This window comes from Giraffa tippelskirchi, chromosome 3 (genome assembly GCF_054371585.1).
Source record: "Giraffa tippelskirchi isolate mGirTip1 chromosome 3, T2T-mGirTip1v1.2.pri, whole genome shotgun sequence".
Classification (NCBI taxonomy): Eukaryota; Metazoa; Chordata; class Mammalia; order Artiodactyla; family Giraffidae; genus Giraffa; species Giraffa tippelskirchi.
This window is the reverse complement of record NC_137277.1, coordinates 104,922,807-104,945,650: the sequence shown is the minus strand read 5'-3', so window position 1 is coordinate 104,945,650 and position 22,844 is coordinate 104,922,807. Positions and strand designations below refer to the sequence as shown.

The following is a 22,844-nucleotide window of genomic DNA, read 5'->3' as shown; positions in this document are numbered from 1 at the left end:
AATGTGTCTTTTTTTCCCCCTTCTTCTTTCCTTTGACTTGGAATCTAGCAACTGCACTCAATTATAGCAGCATCTGTCTCTATAAAGTCGTCCCAAAAACTCAAGAAAATCCTGGAGGCAAGTGAAGTTTTCCTTTTATGCATTATGCACGTATGGAAGAGCTGACTTGTCAGTTGCATTCCTCGGCTGGGGAATGCCTGAGATGCTGTCCTGATGGGCTTCTCTTTTCTCTTGTTCTTTACAGATCATCTTGGCTCTTGGAAACTATATGAATAGCAGTAAACGAGGAGCAGTTTATGGATTTAAACTTCAGAGTTTAGATCTGGTGAGTGGGTTAAAAGAAATACAAAAGTTATATGAGAGATGAAACAGCTGGCAAAGATTAAACCCTGGAGCAGAGAGGTTCTGCTTTGGGAAGCAGACTGGGATATTTTGATGAAGATTCTCTGCTTGTGGGAGGATCAGTTGGTACAAATTTTCTGAAACACCATTTGGCAGCAGGCACTTCAAACGTTAGGAATACTCATACCTTGTGACCCAATATTTCCATTTCTAGGACTCTTTCCTCAGGAGTCAGAAGTATGGATTCTGTTATTTTATTTATAATTGCAAACAATTAGCAACAATGTAAAGATTGGACATTTGGGGAAATGATTAAATATGCTGTAATAATAGTTCCAATGAGCTCTCCTTCAAGTGTTAGAATATTTGTGAAGAGTTTTCAAAGGAATAGATAATTTGGTGTTTAAGAAAGAAAGGGTATAAGTTGTCTATACAGTTTGATTTTTAAGTAAAATATGGAAGAAAAAATCAAATGCAAGTAGGTCAGGTATTAACAGAGAGGTTGAATGGGATGAGGAAATTCTCTAGAGCTTCTTATTTTTATTTTTCTATGTTGTCTAAAAAAAATTTTTTTTTTTCCCTTCTTGGATGGAGAAGGGTACTCTGCTTTTCAGTCACCTGACTTACGTGAATAGGACTAGAGACAATGCTCTATGGAGCCCTGTCCCCCAGGCTGTATGGGGTACCATGATTTCACAGGAGCCTACGGGACAGTGGGTGGGGTCCACAGCTCGGGGCTACGTGGTTATTTGATAGGAAGTGTGTATTAAGTCTCAGTTCTGGCCCCTCGGAGGCCATGGTCCGTTAAGCACATCTGCTTTGGATTGGGGAATAAAAGCGGCCAAGTGTGATGTGAGGACTGTGGGGAAAGGACCCCTGCCTGCCAGGGCGCACCTGTGCTTGCCTGTGAGTCCCAGCCTCAGTCCCACTCTGGCCTTCACTTGGGGCGCGCCGAGCCTGGAGTCTCGCTGCTTGTAAGCAGCGGGGAGGCGGTGGCGCGGATGGGGACAAGGAGTTCCCGTGAGGAGAGAACGGTGAACGGCTCTCATGCCTAGAGTCGTCTCTAAAGTTGGGTGTATCGCCTGATCAGGAAGTCCTCTTGTCACTTAGTAATCCGTGGGCTGGTTCACGTGAGAACCAAACTGACTCTCCTGTGGGGGTGTTTTCCGTCTCCTCTGGGGCTCCTGTGCACAGGTGTTTATTCTGAGTGGGAGGACGTCATCTGGCAGGTGACTCTCCCCATCATCTTTACACTAATCCGTGTCCCCTCTGGTTTTCAGCTGTTAGATACAAAGTCAACGGACCGAAAGCAAACACTTTTGCACTATATATCCAATGTCGTAAAAGAAAAATATCAACAAGTGTCCCTCTTTTATAATGAGCTTCATTATGTGGAGAAAGCTGCTGCAGGTACTCAATTTCAGCTTTTAACATTACTGTTGGGTGTAAATGCCTTGATTCATGGGGGAGACATTCCCTGTGTAAATAGCACTCCTCAGACCCCTTCTATGAAAGTGAGGCTAAAATATCCGAGGCTCTGAGCTGAAACACATTGGCTATGGTGCTGCCCATTCCTGGGATCAATAACAAAGATGGACATGAAGGTGACCTTAGTGTCCTCTTTATAAAGATCCAGGTCTTTTGGGCTCATGTGACTTCCCTCTTCCATCTGTTGCCCTTTTTATTCTGTTGCTGTCATTTTATTTTTTTCACTTTTTGGCCATGCCTCTCAGCATGTGGGGTCTTAGTTCCCCGACAAGGGATCAAACCTGTGCCCCTCTGCACTGGAAGCACGGAGTCTTAACCACTGGACCACCAGGGAAGTCCCTGTTGCTGTCATTTGAAAGAAGAGAATGAGACTCTAAGATTCACCCCCCAACAAATTCTTTAGTTAGATTTTGTGCCATCCTACTTGCTCAGGTGTGGCAGTTCTAAACATTTGTGTTTAGCCTGAATTATGAGTGCTACTTGTTGCTGCTTTGCTGTGATAGTTGGGAATTTTCTTGTATAAATCACCACTGGCCCTGAGATTGTGCTTCTGTACTAGGTAATAGTATTCTTATGTTTCAAATGAGAAAACTTGACATTTTTTGTAGTTGAAATGCCTTGCCCAAGGATACATGGCTAGAAAGTGATAGAAACAGAACTCGAGGAACTCCCCTGGTGGTCTTGTGGTTTTAAGAAGCCGCCTGCCAATGCATAAGGCATGGGTTTGACCCCTGGTCCAGGAAGATCCCACAAGCCACGGCACAATGAAGCCCGTGTGCCACAACTACTGAGCCTGTGCTGCGCAACAAGAGAAGTCAGTGCAGCAATAAATAAATAATAATAATGTAAAAACAAGAGGAACTCGAACTCGGGTTGTCTTCTCATATGCATTTCTCTTCTGGTGGAGTGATTTTCCTCCTTTTCAAGTTTCCCTTTGTCTAAATTAAGGGGTTTTAGCATCACAATTCTAATTAAGAAAAAACAAGTTTAAAAATTTCCTATAGCTCATTTTGGCCCAAATGAGATTCCCCTGAAGTGTCATTTCAAAAAACCCAGTGGGGGAGATTGGGGAGAATGAAGTGCTCTCTGACAGACTTGTTTTCTGTGTTCTCACTCTGGGGCCCAGGTGAGCTAACGTGGATTCCTTTATTTATTTATTTTCTACTGTGGTAGAAGTCATATAAAAAATACCATTTAACCATAATCACCCGTGCAGTCCAGGGGCACTGTTCAGTGTAAATGTGTAAGTACATTCCCTTTGTTGTGCAGCTCTCACCATGATCCATCTCCTGAATTTTTCACTTTCCTAAACTGAATCTCTGTCCCCATTAAACACTAACTGCCCACCCATCCTTTGTCCCCTCCCAACCCCATCGCCAACCCCTGGCCTCTACTAATGTTCTTTCTGACTCTGAGTTTGACTCTTCTAGATATGTCATATATAATGGAATCAAACAGTACTTGTCTGCACCTAATGCATATTGGAATGGCCTTTTAAGTTTGACATGTGACAGATTCTTTATCCCGCCCCTCGTTTATTCTTCACTCCTTCCTTTAGCCAGTAAACCTTTTTGAGTTCCTGCTTTGTACTTGGCACTGGCCTAAGCGCTGAGGAGTCAGAGATGAATAACACAGTGTGGGTCTAGCTAGGGAAAAACATGCTAGGTTGTTCTTTAATTCCTCCCTGTGCAGAGCTGAGTCAGGCAGTGGGGAGCCGGAGGTGGGGCTCAGACCTCCTGCAGGAGGCTGCAGGGGTGAACCCACTCTGGGAGGATGGCTACACAGCAGATGGAAAGATTCCTGCTCATAATGCCTTCTGAAGCACTGCTCATAATCCCTTCTGAAGCACGGAATGGTTGTTTAGCGAAAAGAAGCTGTTCCAGGTTGCCTTGGGTCCTAATGGGCAGGACAACTGAAATTCAGTTGGTGAAATGCTGCCCCCTGCTGGAGAGTCATAGAAATGCAGAAGAGTTCAACGTGTTAGAGGATAAGCTCTTGGGCCTGTCAGTTAAGGAACCTCGAACCTATAGGCTAAGCAACAGGTTATCATGTCCAGTAAGAGGAGTGGAATAGTTGGAAACAAACACAGGATTTGGGGTCCATGTTTGTTATCCAAACTCCATCTCTGCCTCCTCCTAGCTTGTGACCTAAGGAAGCCCATGTAACTTCTTCATGCTGCTTTTCCTCATCAGCAACGTGGGCTAATGATGCAAATGAATTAGTGCATGTAAGGGATTTACTGCAGGGCTTGATGGTGAGCGCTTAAATTACTCCTATTGAAGTATCTCTTCACTAAAGACTGGAAACCAGATCCCAGGCTCTTGCATAACCCTGGTAGCCCACTGAGAAGTTGGCTTCCCAGTGAGAACTCACCGTGGCTTTGACCTTTCCCGTTGAAGTCACGGGGACCTTGCTTTCTCTACTTCAGTGTCCCTCGAGAATGTTTTACTGGACGTCAAGGAGCTGCAGAGGGGCATGGACTTGACCAAGAGGGAGTACAGCATGCATGACCACAACATGCTGTTGAAGGAGTTCATCTTCAGCAACGAGGGGAAGCTGAAGAAGCTGCAGGACGATGCCAAGATTGCCCAGGTCAGTGTCTGTGTCCCCAACCTCCATGAAGAAGAAGGGGTCGGATTCCGTGAAGCCACTTGGGGTCCTGTCCTGACTGGGAGGGTAAATTCCCCTCTGTCTGCTGAGGATAGATATCCTGTGTAACTGTGCTAAGCGGGGCTAGGATCTTTCTGCATTTGTACCTAGAGATGTCCCTGTCCTGCTCATTGTCCTCTTCTGATTTGAGGTCTTCACCCTTTTTTCTTGAGGCCCACTCCCCTTCCCTTCCATTCCTAGGCTCCCTTTACCATGAGTCCTGTATTCAATGCACCTCAACCAACGCATGTCAGGCCTGTGCTCGGCAGAGCAGTGTTCGTAGTATGTTGGGTTTCTGTGGGACTTGACCTTGAAATCTTTCACCACACTGGGGGTCAACTTACATACTTGAGAAGCAGCCAGAACGGACTGTACACCATCACAGAAAGGGAAGGCTGTGTCAAGGGAACACGGGAAACAGACGTGTTGGGCTGGCTCCCGTGTGAGCTTGGTTGCCTTGTGTCCCAGGAGGATTCAGGCAAAGACATGAGCGTCCCTGCTGTGGGACCCCTGGAAGGAGCATGGAAGCAGTGAGCTGGAGTCTGACCAATTTCTAAGGTCCCTTCTGACTTGGTCGACTTTAAGGAGTCCTCCCATGGCCTGAGGACACTCTTGAAAGGAGAAGCTCCTCATTTGTGTGTGTGTGTGTGTGTGTGTGTGGAAGTGGTGGGAGGTCCCAGGGATGGGTTGCTGTGCAGCACTCTTGCCTCTTTGGGTTGCCTTTGACCAGGTGTTGGGAGGAAACACTGGCTGTGGAGAATCGTGGGAGGTGAGGGAGAGCAGAGGCCAGAGAGTTGCAGGGGCCCCTGCAGCTCTTTCCCAGGTTCAAATGCTGGAAAAAATGACATTTAAGAGAAATTCACTTTTTCACAGGATGCCTTTGATGACGTGGTGAAGTATTTTGGAGAAAACCCCAAGACGACACCCCCATCTGTCTTCTTCCCCGTCTTTGTCCGGTTTGTGAAAGCCTATAAGGTAAACAGGTGTCTGTCAAGCTTCCCCTGGTGTTATTTCCTGAGCGGGTGCCTTCCTGGAGCCGCACTGCAGTCTCGACAGTTCTGCCGGGGCCTCCCCCGGGCCTTCAGGAGTCAGATCAGGGTGGTGAAGACGAGACGCGGTTTCTGGCCCTGCTGCTTAGGCCCTCAGACTGTCATGCTCTCTATTTCTACCTACCCAGCCAGGGGCTCAGCCCCCAAACAAAAGCCTTTGGCTATCCCATGGGGCGAGGGAGACCCAGGACCATCCAAAGCCATCTTTGGAAGCTGCTGCATCAACTGTCACCCTTGTGGGCAGATCAAAGAACTGAGAAACCCAGGCCTCCTGTGGAGTTGTTGAGCAGGTCAGGGGTAGGAGGAGTGAGCCTTGGCATCATAGCTGAGGTCAGGGACAGCCTGCTCTTGCTGGGCCTGCCCATGACTGTGGGCCTTTGGACCAGCACTTCCCTAAGAGTGGGCTGAAAGGTGGCTCTTGGAAGGATAGTTGCTCCCTGTTTCCTTGTCTGGACCCATAATGGCCCTTCCTTTAAATGGGAGGCCCTCTGTGACATACCCTGGGACCCATACCCTGAGACCATGGTTTTGAAAAAGCACATGACTCAGATCTGTGTCAGAAAAATGTGTCCAGTGAGAAAGGAAGCTAAGGAGAGCATTATGAAATTTCAGCGCTCAGCTTTCCAGATGGAACAGTGGTAAAGAATCTGCCTGCCAATGCAGGAGGTACAGGAGACGCAGGTTAGATCCCTGGGCAGAGAAGATCCCCTGGAGGAGGAAATGACAACCCACTCCAGTATTCTTGCCTGGAGAATCTCATGGACAGAGGAACCTGGTGGGCCTACAGCCCATGGAGTTGCAAAGGGTTAGATATGACTGAGCACGCACACAAGTGCTCAAGAAGACAGTGCCATCTCTACTCTCCATGCTTGCCTGCATGTCACCTGGGTGATGTTGGTGGAGGAAGGAGGAATGTGATGGTGGAGCAGGGAGGGATGCGACAGGGGTGTGGACATTTCTGAAAAATGTGATTGGAAACAGTGAGTCACTTCCCCATCCTGATGGCTTTGGAGAACCATCCCCAGGCCTTTTCACTGAAACCCTCAAGGTTCCCACTATTCAGCCCTCTTCTCTCAGCGTGGCTTAGTATAGTGGTGATACGACCAGCAGAAGGAAGGCATCCCCTTGCTTATGTGAGAGTGAGCACAGGTACAGCATCAGGTCCATGTACACGATCCCAGGGGCTGTGAGAAGTGCTGGGCGCTGGGCCTGCCGACCGAGGTGCTCTGCCGCTCCCTGGCTTGGGTGCAGAGATGGCTTGAGCCAGCTCTGGTTATGAGCTGGGACCATGTTTCTTCACATAAAAAATTGTAAGTCTAAGGTCTAAAGAGAAAACATATGGCATTTACAAATGTAAAATACAAGCTGGGAAGAGGCCCTGGTTGGTCTCCAAGTCTGGAGGAAAAGAAGAGGCTCCACTCTTGGTGGTCTGTGGGGCGTCACAGGTCAGAGCTTCTTAGCGCGTTCCTTCCACATTATCATTTCTCCCCGGCGTCCTGACTGGCTCCATGAAGCACTTGTCAGGCAGGGATGCGACCAGATGTTCTACTTGCCCTAACACACTACGTGGATAATAACTGCCTGGCCTGACACTGACCGAGGGACTTGGTGGGCAGATGTTAGGATTTTAGGATGTCTTCTCTTCCTAAGTGTGAACTGAAGTGAAACTTGAGACAAAAGCAACAGAGATGAAAATGTAAAGTTTGTTACTGATCAAAGCTGGTTTGGAGGATAGGGTGTGCCTCTGTGAGCTTACACTTCAGCCCTGAATTAGATGATTTATCACTGCACAGCTAGACTATTAAAAGTAGCTGAGGGAGGCTGGCTTCCAAAGAGAGGATGCTCAGAGGGCTGAACTGAGGTCGACCTGTTGGATTTCTTGTCCTTAATCTGTCAACCTTGCCGCTGCCTCCCTTGGAAAGGAGTGAGGGGGGAGTCCAAGAGTGTCACTCAGTGAGGCCCCCGGGGAAACAGGAGGCCAGGGGTGGAGGTTTTCCCCCTAAGAATGGGCAGAAGGAGAGGAATCTGAGACCTACCTTTCAGAGAAAGTGTAGGGAGGGGAAGCCCCCACACATCTGTGAGAGAGACTAGGAAGCAGCCTGAGTAGGGAGAGGACCATCAGGAAAGGAATTTTCTGAAAAAGGTGAATCTCAACTATGAGTTTTGAAGAGGTGTGATATAGACTGACAGCAAAACCCCAGAGTCATATGTAGGAATAAAGTGTAGAGCCTCTAAACCTTCCCTTCACTCTAATTCCTGGCTAACTAAGGAACCTCTCAGAAGGGCTTTTAAAAAATCTTGACTGCTGGCATTTCCAGCAACATAATCTTCTGCTTCTTTTGTTTTCACCCAGCAAGCAGAAGAGGAAAATGAGCTGAGGAAAAAGCAGGAACAAGCGCTCATGGAGAAACTCCTGGAGCAGGAAGCTCTGCTGGAGCAGCAGGACCCAAAGGTGAGATGTGCCAGACTCCAGCCGTGGTCCTTGTGTGAGCGGGGTCCTGATGGCTCCACGGAAGCAAGCGGGCAAGAGGTGCAGAGAGCCAGGCTGGGGCAGGATGCTTCAGTTCCTTCCCGGACTTGGAAACTTGGCAGATGGACGCTTGTTCACTCATTACTTGTTCAGCCATCACTGGAATGAGGCTGACAGCATGTTTGTATAGCATCTCCAGGTTTATAGAGATAGGGAACTTAAATCTTGGTCGAGAGAGACCATCCCAGGTAACCTGATGGCTGAACAGTGAAGTGTCTGGGAAGGGAAAGGCTTCACAGGGTTGCCATTGGTGCTGGCCTTGATAGGGGGAGGGCTTCATAAGGAGGAATGGGAGAGAGCATTCTAGGGAGGGAAACAGCATAGGTGAAGACAATGATGAAGGCTGGCAGGTCATAGTGTTTTTCATCATGATCCTCTGCACTGAAGTGTAACAAGTCTGTGGCTATTACTAGCTGCCCTTTATTGCCATGGGATCCAGCCTTCCTATGACTGCCACTTTTGTGTTTTCTTTGTGAAAAAGTTTTTGTTCCTAGAAACTTCCTAAGTTTTCTTCTGCTGAGCAGTGTGTTGGGATGGTGCTGTCTGTATTTCAGACTGAGGCTGCTTGTTAGTCACAAAATGCTCAGACCCGTTTTGGATTTTCTCAGACCTCCAGTGGGTGCTGGTCCCATTAATCTCTGCCATTCTTTTTTCTTTTCAGTCTCCTTCCCACAAATCAAAGAGGCAGCAGCAAGAATTAATTGCCGAATTAAGAAGGCGGCAAGTTAAAGATAATAGACATGTATACGAAGGAAAAGATGGTGCCATTGAAGATATTATCACAGGTAAAAGCTACTTCCTCATTGTGGCCCATGGAGATCTCACTGGCCTCACTGTTTCTGGACCATTTACAGATTTTGCTACTGCTTTTTGTCCAGGGTTTACAAGTTCTTCAGTTGATTTTATCCAGATGCAGAATTATAGAGAAACTCCATGCTAGTGTTTGAAGTATGTTTATAGTAACCTGTATACTGCCTGTCAAAGAACTCCAACATTCTCTCTGGGAAAAAAAAAAAATCTATTTCTCAATATCATATATCAGTATCTGAAGATCATTGGAATCCTGAATATCATTCACCAGGGCTCCTCCTTCTAACGATGTTCCGTTGTCTTAGATTTGTCACCATGCTCCATTTTCTCGCTCATGGCCACTTCTACCCATCTGCCTACTTATGGACAGGACCCATACTGTACTAACCACAGTCAATGCATGTTTTTTCAACATGCTCTTTAAAAGTCTTTTCACTCATTCAAAGTAAGTGAAGATGCTAGGAAATCAGTGCTTTCATGAGGATGGACCAACAGGTCAAAAGCCCAGATGAATGGTCATTCTCTCAGCTAGAAATCATGCCTAACCCAGCTTGGTCCTTGTCTGATTAAGTTGTAGCCTAATGCTTTCTGCTCAAACCAACTTTTCAGAGTTTCTGCATTCCCTATTAAAGATGGGGCAGTAATTTGGGGCGGTGGCTACAAGTGACTGCCTTTGCATGTTTGTTGCCTAAAGTTTATCAGCTTCCAAGATACTTAACACTTTTTGGTAGGAAATGTTATACAAAAGTGTAGAGGAAACTATGTAAAAGTATAGAAAATAGTACCCATCACCAGTCAGTAGTTTCCAGCTCATGGCCAATTTTGTTACATATCCGCTTCTACCTGCTCCCTTGGGGTTATTTTGAAGCAAATCCAAGACATGCAATTTCACTTGGAAGTATTTCCATATAATCTTTGAAAGATAAGGTCTGTTTAGTAAAACAAACAAGCATACCTACAGGGTCATTATCACATACCTCTGAAAGGCAGAGTTCCTTAAAAAAAAAAAAAGCCAATCATTATTCATATTTCCTTAATTGTCCTAATTTTTTTTTTAAATGTAACTCTCCAGACTTTTGATTTCTCATTTCTTGTTAATAGCTTAGTCAGCATTGAAAATAGGCATTACAAAATGGCCAAGTCAGGAGTTTTTATCAGCTCAGACCCAAAGAAACTAGGAGAATGAATCACTAAAAAAGGAAGTCAATAAATAATTACTTGTCCAGAGTAAACCAGTGTGAGAAGTGGAATAGGTAAGTGGCTGATGAAAGTGCCAGTGTCTGCAGGGTACACACGTGTTCTGTACCTTTGTGCCTGCCAGCATCTGTGTTCACCCTGCAGTGGCTGGCAGGTGGCTCCCAGATAAAGCTTCCTTATTTAGCATCTCTCCTTGCCTCCTCTGCATGGAGTGAGAAGCTCTGCTCTGAGCAAGACCAGAACAGATCTCCTTGGGTAAGCACCATTGTAGCCTCAAGGCCACAATGAAGTTGACTTGTAGGTAGAGGAGCATCCAGCCGTGGCACATTAAGTACTCAGAGCTCGGTTTTCATCAGCCTGTTCTCCAGCTTAGCAACACTGGCTCATGAAATGTACAGTTTCTATTTGCCTGACCTGATCTACCATAGGAGGTAAATAAATATGTTTATGGAGCAGTTTTGTTCTGTGTTTTTTTTTTTTCCCCCTGCTTGGGCTATTTTCCATGTTCTACTCAACCCTGCTCCAGATTGAGTAAAGACTGAGTAACTCTTCTAGGCTTTTTGAACTCACTTGGGTATATATTATATATTGCCTTCCCCGTTTCCTGCTCCCCTCCCTCACCCCTCCCCCAGGTATGATTAACAAAGCACTAACCATGTACTAATGCAGTAGATTGTGGCTTCTTACTCTCTTGTTTGTCTTGTTTGACTATTATTTCAATGCAGTGCTGAAGACTGTGCCCTTTACTGCTCGCACCGCCAAGCGTGGCTCTCGATTTTTCTGCGAACCCGTTCTCACTGAGGAATACCATTACTAAACTATTACTCTTTCTCACCTGATGCTCTTAAAAGGTTGCTATGGATTTTTTGCCTTCTAACGACTGTCTGTTTGTGTGTCAGGGCTACTCAACAGTCTAGCATGGAACTGCCATCTCCATTGTGTTGTATTTTGTCTTCATGCTGCATGGTTTCTCATTTCAGTCACAACTGCTGACTCACTAGCATTTTTAATGCATCCTGAACCCACATGGCTAGGATGGTGTGTGCCAGTTGAATTAATACAATTACAGTTAGAAATTTTCAGAAAATGGTAAATGGAACACTTCTTTGAGAGTCAGGGTGGGGATGAACTAGGTTGCTTTTAAGATTTTGAGGCTAATATCTTTCAACACAAAATGACAGTCACCAATAATTACTGTTCCTACCATTTATTGAGCACTAACTGTGTTGGAATATATTTATATAGATATTAAACCGGCCTTTTTGTGCTCAGCTTGCTTTGATAGTAAAATGAGCTGCTATACAAGCTCTCAGGAATACAAAGTGCTCTACAGATGCAAAATGATTTGCAGAAGGTGCTGTGAACTACACACAGCTGTAAGTTGGATCTTAACTGCCTTATATAGTTTGTAGCCATCATCCACAGTGTGATGGAGATCATGATACAAGCTAAACTCAGGGAGTTCTTTAGATCTAGAGGCCTGTATAAGCTGATATAGGCAATCCATAGCTTTATATTCACTTCTTTTCCTTCTGAGTGTTATGCCCAAATTTCAGCTGTCAGCAGTTCCCTGTTGGAGCAAGGCTGTGAACTAAGCAATGAATATAAAGGCTTGGGAGGCCCCACTGTCTTCTCATTCATGCTTATTCACTGGTGGCTCTGTTCCATGTCAAACCCAGGGCATTTCTACTGTGGTGAGCTCATATCTGGATCTGCTTCTTTGGTCAAGAAGGTGGCTAAATATTAAGAGCAAATACCTTTTATTGGCAAATGCTACTTTCTTGAAAATAAAAGAAAAACATGATCAAACTTTCCCAAGAAATAACTGCCTGGGCTTAGTTTCTGATGGCTGAATAAGGAACAAACCTCTCTGTGGATTAGTAAAGTGACAAAGGAAACACATACTTTGAGTATATGAAATAGCCACTGTTTGACTGCCATGCTGAGATTGACATGGAATTGGTTACATGTTTAGTTTGTGGCGTTCTCCTCTCTGAATTGCATGTTATGTATGCTCCTCTGTGTCTGAAGATAATGAAGGATGTGGTGTGTTGTTGCCTGTTCTGCAGTGTGCTTACCCACCATACTTATTAACAAGGCTAGAGACTGTCATCTACTTGACTAAGGTTTATTGTCAGCTTTGCTGCTGGACTGTTTTTCTGGAGCCAAACTTCAAAGCAGCTTGGATCTGGGTGGTCAGAGAGCTAGGTGGGAAGACATGCTCGCCCTTCCCTTGTTTTCTCTAATACCTCTTGTAGTGTGGCTTCCTTTCTTCTGTTGGCTAACATGCCCGGGAATGTTATTCACAAAGTTGAATTGCTTTCCATTTTCATCCCATTTTTACTTAACCATCATTTTGTGTTTTTGTTTTTCTGTTTAGCTTTAAAGAAGAATAATATCACTAAATTTCCAAATGTTCACTCGAGGGTAAGGATTTCTTCTAGCACACCGGTGGTGGAGGATACACAGAGCTGGCAAGCATCACTTTTTACTTAGCTTCCTTCTCTCTCTGTATGCAGATCAATGATTTCAATCTCTGGCTGAGAGTAATACTGGTGAGAGTCTGACCAGGGAGAAGTCTTTGTACCTCACATTTCAATGATGTGGGGCTAAGCCTCTCTGTTGGACTTTTTGGTCTGCTTCCATGTTCTCAAGTGTGATGGTTTGGGTAAGGGTATTTGATGGTTATACTTACTTTGGGTGTGAGGCTGTCCTTCCCTTAACCCCTTCTTGGCCTTTAAGTTACTCGGTGAACCCCATTTTGATCCAAAGAAATTGAGAGCAAGTCCTGGCCAGGGAACATGATCTATAGTCATTGAAGGAGGATTAGGGTTTTCAGAATTGCCCTGAAGACTCAGGAACCATGAAACTGCAGGTCACTGCATATCCTGAGCCAGAAGTGGAATTGTGACCTCCATTACCACTCTGGGTGAGGAAGCAAAGGCTCAAGAACATTATTAGGCATGCGAAACCATTCTTGGCCTGAATATAGGAGTAGGGCAGGGTCACAAATTCCAGTGAGTCAGGAGCTTATGGGGTGGGGACAGTGTTGAACTGAGCACTCACTTAGCTCTGGCTTATTTTGCCATGTAAGAATTAAATGGACCCAAAACCAGTTTTCCAAGAGAAGTCAAGAAACCTTGGTTTTTAGGTTAATTCCCAGTTTAAATTTCTAGGAAACTGTATTTAAAAATTTAAGGCGTGGGCCAAACATCCTGTGGACCAGCTGTGGCCCATCCATTTTCAATCTGAGCAGTGAAGGGATAAAAAAGATGAAATCTGTTTTAATTCTATTGTTTCCCTTTCTAAAGATATGATTTTTTTCTAAACAGAAATCAACAATACTAAGTTGATGAAAGGGAAATACATACTAGTTAAACAGAACAAGGGGAAAAGGTATGAAGCCTGCTTTTTCCTTTCAGTGTGTTCTGACTCCATTAAATGGAGGCTGCCTGCCTTATTCAAGAAAGCATGCCTTCATACTAAGAGTGCTTACTAAAATCCCTCTTGTGCATCTCACTCATGCCTTCGGCCTGCTTGAACTGATGTGCAGTGGTTGACTCATTCAAGCATTTTGTTGTTATTGTTAGGCATCCTGCCATTCACTGGCAGTACAAATTGGAGAATCCAAGAGGGCCCATACAACCTTTCCCCTGTGATGGAAAAACATCATCTTGGGTGGCAGGAAAGAATGTTCAGGAATGGAGTGTTATTTTGATTTAGTGATTGCTTTTGTTTGGTGCTTGATATTTCTGATTCACAAAATAAACTGACCTCAGCTCATTTTAATGGAATAATAATGGAAGCAGTGTCTACGGACTAAGTATAAGCTCCTTCCTTAATTAAAATCTCAGACAGGACAAGGCAGTCCGTTTTGTCTTGCAGTTTAAAATTCATTGCAATTGTTGGTATTCATGTTTTCAGAAAGAAAAATGACTACTTAGTAATAGCTACTTCCCAATGGAAGAAACATTTCAAAATGACATCGGCTAGACTCTCTGGCCAGTGACAGAAGCACTCTACTTGTATTAATAAAAGAGCCAGAATCACACCAGTATTACATGCTGTTTTGCTTGACTGTAAATATCAAGGGCAAAGTACATGTTTTTGGCTCAAATTCTCAGTTTGAAGGGCCCATTAGCTGACTCTTCTACACAAGCTGCTTTGATTGGCTGCCAGCTGGCCTTTGTCTTGCTTAGACACATGATATTACAGATTGCAATTCTCTCATTGGTGCTCTCCTCTTTACAGATCTTAGAAACCAACCATACAGACGAGCCGATGCGGTGAGGAGAAGTGTTAGGCGGCGCTTTGATGACCAGAACTTGCGTTCTGTTAATGGTGCCGAAATGACCATGTGAACCAGAGACCTGCTTGTGTGAATAGAGGGTGTGCGTGAATGAAGATGTCCATGTGAACTTTCTGTGCTACCATTTAACTGCAGCCTTGAACACAGATAAAATATTCTAAGGGCTCAGATTTAGCAAACACATAGGAATTTTTAAATGATGGGCTCTGCTTTCAACCTTTGTTAACAAGTGCCTAAAAGTGGAAGTACTTGCTCAGATTAATCAAAGCAATAGGATTTGATTTGATTAGTATCTTTTTACACCAGTATGTTATTTTTTAACCAAAATATAAATTTCATATTACATTCATTACCTGCCATTGTGATTGTCCCATGATGGCCCACCCTGGTTTCCTGATAAGTTGTAAATAACATGGAATGCATCTGCTGTGGGCTTCCTTTGCTATCTTTTAAGAAGTTAATTTTGTTTTAGCCATACCTGTCAACTTTGTATTTTTAAGGGCTTGCAGCATGGAAGAAGGAAAAAGTCATGTGATAAACTCCTTTTGTCTATACCCAAGCCCTAGCCAAGTACAAATAGGATGTAATTGCAGTGGCACAGAAGTCAGTCAACTTGTTTCACATTCTGCTTCTGTGCTGGGGCACGATGCCTTATGAGATATTCATTGGTATGAACAAATCCATACGATGGCATACAGATGTTGTACGAGACTTATTTGCAGTACTGTGTTCTTCAGCTAGAGGCAGCTTTTTAAAAATGCAAATGTTTATTAATTACCACTAAAATTAACATCTCTGTAATCAGTATTAGGATTTCTGAGGACCATTATGGGTCAATCCTGAGCATAGAAATCAGTGCCTTGCTAGCCAGGGAGAAGTTCACTAGCTCTATGAACAAGCATTCAAGATTACTTCTGCTAGCAGAGTAGTGTTAGTAACTTGGCCTTATCACTCTGACAATCGCAGGGTCCCCCCCTTCCTTCTTTTTGTAGATTGGATTAGATATATTTGGCATCATACATCAGAGCTAAGAAATTCTTATAATTCCCAGACTACTTTGTGGGGAATTGCAATTAAATTGCTGAATTACATTGGTATTAAGCTTAAATGATATGTAATGGGACTAAATGGCCAACAAAGCCACTGTTGTTGTTCCTTCATCTCTGGCAGGGCACTTGATCCAAAGTCAAAAACTGGACTGAAGCTAATTTGTAATTTTCGTCACACACCTTCTGCTTCTGGCTTACCTTATTGGCACATTACATCAATATATTAATTGTAAAGTTTATTGTATAGTATTTAACCACTGAATTTCTTATGTTGTGCTCATGTGAACTCCTTGGTGAAGGTCCCATTTCCCTTGGATAATGTGTAGTTATATATCTCTTTTTAAATGTACAGATATTTTGCTATAAAATCGGTGCAGTTTTTTATGGTTTTTACACTTCTCTTTAATTCCCACCTAAGCCTCTGGGTAATAATGTAAATATTGTTTAAAAATGCATCAGCCTATGCTATACAATCTGAATGTTATTTTAACTTATAGGTTTTTTTTTTTTTAATATATATATTTAACTTCAAGGACAGTTTAGGGCTCAGTTACCACATTTCACTTTAGCATATCTATTTACCAAAAGATTACTTTAAACTGCCACCTGCTAGCACATTTTCATAATGTGTACTTTAAAAAAAGAACATGCCAAAATTGTGTCTCACTCATTCAACATTTCATTTTGATGAAAAGAGGGATTTGACCATGAGATTTAACACAAATAGTTGGTCGTTTACCACAAAGCAGCTGTTTTCCAAAGCTCAATACTGATGAACATGTTAAAATGGGCTATTTATTAATCTACAAATAGACAGTAATATTGGCATGTCCTTTTCTGTTTGTCTCTTAATGGGCCTGCTTGTTAGCAATATTAGAAATGTTTTATAAAAGCAGTTCATGTTACTTTTCTGGTCTTTTCATGGCATATGAGCAAATAAACTATTTACACTACTATCCTGTACTGTGTTGTAGTCTTTCAGTGTATACTTTAGGGGGTTTTATGTGCCAGGTTCATGTATACTCTTTTATCTTCTAGAAACAGATATGTTTTACTGCTTGAATTCATAACCTAAATAGACTTGGTAAAATGTAAAAGGAAAACTCCTTCCTCTACAAAACTCCTGGTCATTTGCTGTATGGAATGTAGGAAGCAAACAGATTTTAGTATTGAGTATTTTAGCACTGAGATTTAATATCTCCAAAGTCCTAGTTATGAATTTATTCCTTCCAGAGAAAAAAGCACTCTTTTTTGGTAAGATACTCCCTCTCTCAACATTTGTTGTAATGAGGATGTTGCATGTACTCAGTCTACTCGTGGACTGCAGATAGGCACCAAGCACCTGAAACATTTGTGCATGCGCGCACACACGCAGATATCTGTAATCCTAAGTCATCAGAGTATATGCTTAGTTTATTCATTTAGTATATTTTTTTAGGGAAGCAAATTTATAATTTAAGAAACTGTCCAAGTGGCTTAAAAAACAAAGGGGCATAAATTAGTCTTTATTGTGTTAATCTGGAACCAAACTTGCAATATTCTCAAGGTAGACTTGTAGCTGAAACTTTTAAAACAGAAAAAAGGTTAAAATTTTGCAATCAGTAAGACTCTCTTGTTTGTTTTGTACCAGGAGAAGTGCCTCATGGTAAAGGATATAAGGTCATTAATATTCTATGTCAGAATATTTTCAAGAATAAACTACAGCAATAAGTTAAAATGAGGTGGATATAGTTAGGTTTTGGAAATTTATCAGTAGCACCCATTTTTAAAGATTTTTCTAATGACTCAGAGGTAAGTCTATTTGTTTTTCACTCCCAATCTTTGTGACTAAAACTCTGTATCTTAATCCGATAAAAGTCACTGCCCATGACACTGCAATGAATGTCCAGCAACCCTCAACAGTGCTCAATGGTTAATGGAACTTGACATCCACCACTGACTCTGCTGGTTCAACATACTGGATTTTGCAGAATCACCTAATTTTACACTGTGAAATATACTTTCACAATACTAGATTTATAATTCACATCTATTAATTTTAAATTTGATAAAATGAAATTCTTAGCCCTAATACACTTGTTTTTATCAGCAATGTGTGCTCAGACAAATATACTATCAGCCCACTTTGTGCCAAAGAATTAATCTTCCACTTTTTCTAAACTAATACTCCAACTATTTTTAAGAAAAAAATCTGAAGCAAGAAACATGCATGGACAAATGTTGATATACTTTTTTTGATCTAACTTTTTATAGAGAAAAGCAAGTATTAACATTGAGAAAACAGAATGTGGGCATCTATCACCGCACAGCACAGAACTGCTGCATACGACAGTGCTTAAAGGAAAAAGCTGACACAAATCCAATTTAGTAAAAGATGTCATTTTTCTAATAAATTATATTTATTTACAAAAGGTCTACTTTTATATAATTGAGGTTCTTTACATCAGAACAATATATGAACAGGAGAGAAAATCTGGTAAGTACAAACACAAAGTAGAAACCTTGTTCCTTGTTATTACTCACCTTTCAGAACAAGTCTTCAGTTTAGTTGTAGAGGTAGGCAAGAGAGCAACACCTACCAAAAAAGTTTGCAGGCAGGACCAAAAAAAAAAGATTATAATTACCACATTTAGATACCCCCCCAAGACATCATAAAAGAAGGGCATCAAGAAATGGCTTAGTTTGAATATAATGTGGACAGCCACTTTCAGTCTGAATGAAAACTGGAGGTGAGCTAGTTCCCCTCAAATGCAAACATCAACCTTAAACCTAGGACAAATTACCATCAAATTAACAGTCAAGTATCAATCACTAACGATGATGAGATGGCCTTGAACTAGATCATACTGACGCACAAGAACAGTTTTTATATAGTGATTTGTAAAAAGCATGAAAAATTCACTGCAATTAAGAACTTAAGCCAGATAGAGAAACCCAGTATGGTTTGGAGGGCTAGGGAGAGTATGTGGATAACTGGAGCAAAATCGTGCCCTTCCCAACTCACCTTTAAGTCAGCTCCAGTAGCATTTTAAGTGCACACATGCCCTGTCACCATTATTCACCTGTTTGTCAAAAATGGCCTGAAATGATTAGTTCTTAGAACTTAAAATAGGAATTTTGTTTTGTCTAATTAGGGCCTTTAGATCAACTCTGATCTAGCTAAATGTCAGCTCCTCAAAAGTTACTACTTTTAAACCACTACTCTTGTAACAGAAGTATGCGTATGATGTGAAAGAAGGTATGTTTCAAATCATCACAAAGGATTGCCTTTCCTACTCAAAAACCACATGAAAAGTTGTATGTTCTCATATATAACAAGCGTTTGGACATTTCTGAAGGAACAGTTAAGAATGAGGCACAGTCACTAGAACTTATCTTCAGTGTACTTCAATTAGTTTGGGGTTCAGTATGGTTTATTGCAATGATGCTTTTTCAAGCCCTTTAATACAGATGACGAGTACCATGGATGCTGGATGAGTACATCTGTCAACTGATATTTATTTTACATTCACTCATTAAATGCCTACTATGTGCCAGGCACTGTTCTAATTCGCAAGACAGTGAGTGAAACACAAATCCTTGCCCCCAAGGAATCTGACCACCACCGACATCAAAACGGTTGAAAAACTTAAGAGCAAGGTAAGAAAAAGGAAGGTAAGAATTATTAGACTGCTATACACCATTACTAGAACCATAGAATGAACCTATGAACTTAGAACACATTTCCATGAAAATTACTTGGGATGTTACTTTGCTTTTCCTTAATGTAAAATGAGTCCTAGAAAATGTAAAAGAAAATTTGTCCTGCTATTGGGAGAGAGACTTCCCCAAGGGAAAAGAAAAAGTCTGACTTAAGATATAAGGAATTAATGTGCTTTGCCTCAATTTTGCTTTTAGAAGTATTTATTTAGTTTTTTAGCTTTGCAATTTACATTTAAGTTACATAATGAACACCCTATAAACTCATTTTAAAAAATGCATTCATTACTCTTTGCTGGGTACTATTTGATTAGAAACTGCTCTCTCAAATAGTACCCAAGTTTTAAATAATCCTTAAATAAAGGAGTTACCCCTATCTGGATGCAAAAATAAAAGTGGCTACCTAGTCAGCACTCAGTTGATCATTAACACTGGAAGAAAACCAAGATCACCTAGGCAAATGATTCTTAACACAAGATGCAGGCCCCCTGGTAACTGAATGAAAACTATGGACCTTCTTTTCAGAAAAATGTATACAGGTATTTCAAGAAGTTTTACCGTCTTACCACTGTGAATTAAAACACCGCTTTACTCTAGGCCAATCCCTTTCATACTGTTGTTGTAAACAGGGTGCAATTAGCAAAAATCAAGATGAAATGGCTGTGATACTTTGAGCATTTTCAGATTTACTGGGAGGCATAAAAATTATTTTCACTGTTGAAACACATGAATGATCTATAGGTTGAAGCTCCTTTGGGTATAATGAAATGGCATCGCTGTATTAAAAATGCTGGGACCACTGCTTTTATTTAAAAGTTTTATGTGGTTTAAATACACTTGGGAGAGGTGCAAAGAATTCTTCATATATCATTAACTTTTTATACCAATTCAATTTTCCCACATAGGAATTAAATACTGGAATTTTATACTGGAAGGAATAAAAAACATCAAATATTTGAAGTCCTGATTTTGATTATTAAGCATGATATTAAATGTATTAGTGAATTTAATCCAAGAGTTCATTAATATTAATGATGAGGGAAGATAAGCCCTTAACATTTACCTAAGTCTGAGGCTTAACTGTAAAGTATAAATTCCCTTTATCTGAATATAAACATGCTTTCTGTTTGAACACATTTTGAACATAACTGTTCAGCTCTATTAAAACCAATATTCTAAGATATTTCAACTTTATTAGACTGAAGATTTAGAAACCTAATCAAATGGATTAAAGATATTCACACATAACTCTTCTTATTTTAATAAAATCTACCCATCACCTATATCCCAGGCCATAGTATCTTTCTGGCAACTTAATGCCATTTGATGGGATCACTACAGGATTACAGTCACTTCAAGTACATACTTTGTACCAAGCATGTTGTATTTTGCTTTACAACTCATTAGTTTTGTTTTTAGGTCAAATAATTTTCATGGTTGGAACAATAAGGAAACTTGAATTTGTACTGTCTTATGGGAGTGTGAAATTGTGATAAGACAGTATCTCTATAATATAGAAATTTAATTTGAGGACATGCTAAAATAACATCAATAGTTTCTTAATAGGAAAACTAAAAACTTTAAAGTTGTACTTGAAAAAATTCTGTGAAACACCACAAGTATTTCTGCCCATATCATATGCATATTTTACTTTGATGTCCAGGTCAAGTATTTGACATGATAAGCAATATTAACTATTATCACGAAGGGGCCTCTGAAAATTAAGTCTAGGCAACTTGCAATTTGCCTGTTGACAAAGTTGTTGTATGTTGTGGTTCTAATATACAGTAGGAGACTAACCTCAATCAAGAAACAGGCTTCACATTTTCTGAAGATAGTGATTTTTACTTTCTACAAAGTCATGTCATATTTCACAGCAGAAATATGACTTGGCATCGAGAAAAGTTCAGGACTCCCCCAGCCTTCCCCTGCGGCTTTCAAGAGTGGATACTAGATTTAATTGAAACATAGGGGGCAGAGATGGGAAAAGTCATCCCAGTCTGTCCCACTTTCAAATTCATTAGGATGGTGAAGGGAAAATGAACTTTTTGTTCTAAATCCCAACCTGAAACAGGACTGCCCCAAGTGCCCAAAATAAAAAAATACCTAAGATAATACCAAAGACTATGTGTTAAAATTTACTTATTTACTTAAAAAAAAATCTCCTGCACTGAAGGAAAATAGTATAAATTACATTACCAACCTTCAAAAGTTAGCATGTAAAAGGTATTCTAGCTTGAAACCATTGCCTTTCTTCTTAAAGTATTCTATAGGAAATTCATAGATCAAAACCAAATACAGGGGCCTGTATGATTTATAATCTTAAATATTAAAAAAGGAAAGTAACTTAGCTATGTGGGTTAGATAAAGCAAAATTTTAGGGATTTAGTATCTTAACCTTTAAAGAATCATACAATTTTTTTTTTAAGAGCTGAGCAGTAGAAATAAATACTAGTACACACTAGAAGAGAAGATTTAATAATTGATAAAAATGTACAAAAATATTCAAATCAGAAATGCTTTAGAATGTGTACCACGAAGTCAATACTTCTCAGTGAGTAGGGAAGGTAAAAGACTTCCTCAATGAAAAAAAGCAAGAGAAAGTTCGGATAAAAAAAAAAGAAATTGCTGAAGTCAACATTGATTTGTTTTAGACAAGGATATTGCAGCCATCACTTAAAGTTTGGTGGCACATTCTTTAGTAGGTCCTTAAGGCAATATATTTAAGCTAATTTACAATTTGATTTGATGTTAACTTTTTAAACATCACCTCAAAATAATGCCCTCACAGTAGCCTTTTTAAAATGTATTCAGATGTTCCATAAAAAATAATGGTGGCTTTATTATAGCAGTGCTGAGCAGCACCACCATAGTTAAGGGTCTATCAGGTTTCCATTATGAACACTTATTTCTGAGTTTACCATAAAAGATCATATCATCTTTTAACCAGTTGGGTAGTGCACAAAAAAGCAGTTTATCAGTTGCTGGTGCTTTTTTTTGTACTACTAGATATCAAAATTTTTCCATTGTATCTTCAAAATCCAACTTCTATAAAGTAAATCAAATCACCTCATGACTTACACTTTAGAATAAAGTAGAGACACCTGCAGTTATCAGTAAATTGCCACCTTTAATCCATCCTGCAGTGCCCTATGAAAGGGTCACAGACAGACAGTTATGACTGTATGAAAATATGATTCTTGATACAGAATCAAAAGTTATTTTCAATTTCCTTTGCTTTTATAAAGTCCACAATAACAATACTTAAATGCACTTTTTTTCCTGTGATATAATCAAAACCCAGTGTTATTTCAATTGAACTTAAAATAGAGTCCCTGGTCTGAATTAGACTTTAAATCATACTGTAAACATATTTGGTATAATTTATTGATCATCATCCAGTTGCTCCAAAAGGGTCCTTCTGCGCTTTTCCAATTCCCCTTCACTCAGTTCACTGCCAGAAGTATCCCAATTACCCTGAAAAACAACAATGAATACATTTGTGTCAGTACTCAAAAAGGTAAGTAGTAGTGAACCTTTGAAAAAAGAATACAAAATCTACATGGATTCTCTTCCACAAAAACTAAGGCATCACAGACTGATTAAAGACTGATTTCTTTCCCAAAAGCCTACTAATCAGTTAAGCAAATACTCCCTGGTTACTTAGGGGAGACAGTTCTCTCAGAATGGGACTCTTCTATGGTGTTTACTTTCAGTTTAAT

The 22,844-nt window shown here is 41.0% G+C and overlaps 2 protein-coding genes across 51 annotated transcripts in view; one reads left to right on the top strand and one right to left on the bottom strand.

Moving 5' to 3' along the window:
• The window catches only part of FMNL2 (formin like 2), a 324,502-nt gene extending 308,123 nt beyond the window's left edge, over positions 1-16,379 (top strand). The window contains 8 exon segments of the mRNA XM_081577993.1: positions 49-117; positions 245-325; positions 1,623-1,752; positions 4,259-4,422; positions 5,353-5,454; positions 7,882-7,980; positions 8,720-8,843; positions 14,317-16,379. Of these exon segments, the coding sequence (XP_081434119.1) occupies positions 49-117; positions 245-325; positions 1,623-1,752; positions 4,259-4,422; positions 5,353-5,454; positions 7,882-7,980; positions 8,720-8,843; positions 14,317-14,426 (879 nt within the window). The 3' untranslated portion in view covers positions 14,427-16,379.
• Positions 16,380-19,308: 2,929 nt separating this feature from the next.
• PRPF40A (pre-mRNA processing factor 40A) overlaps positions 19,309-22,844 on the bottom strand; it is a 57,938-nt gene continuing 54,402 nt past the window's right edge. For all 50 annotated transcript variants that reach the window (XM_081577994.1, XM_081577995.1, XM_081577996.1 and 47 more), the window contains one exon: positions 19,309-22,599. In XM_081577994.1, coding sequence (XP_081434120.1) covers positions 22,507-22,599 — 93 coding nt within the window. In that variant the 3' untranslated portion in view covers positions 19,309-22,506. The remainder of the gene's footprint in view (positions 22,600-22,844) is intronic.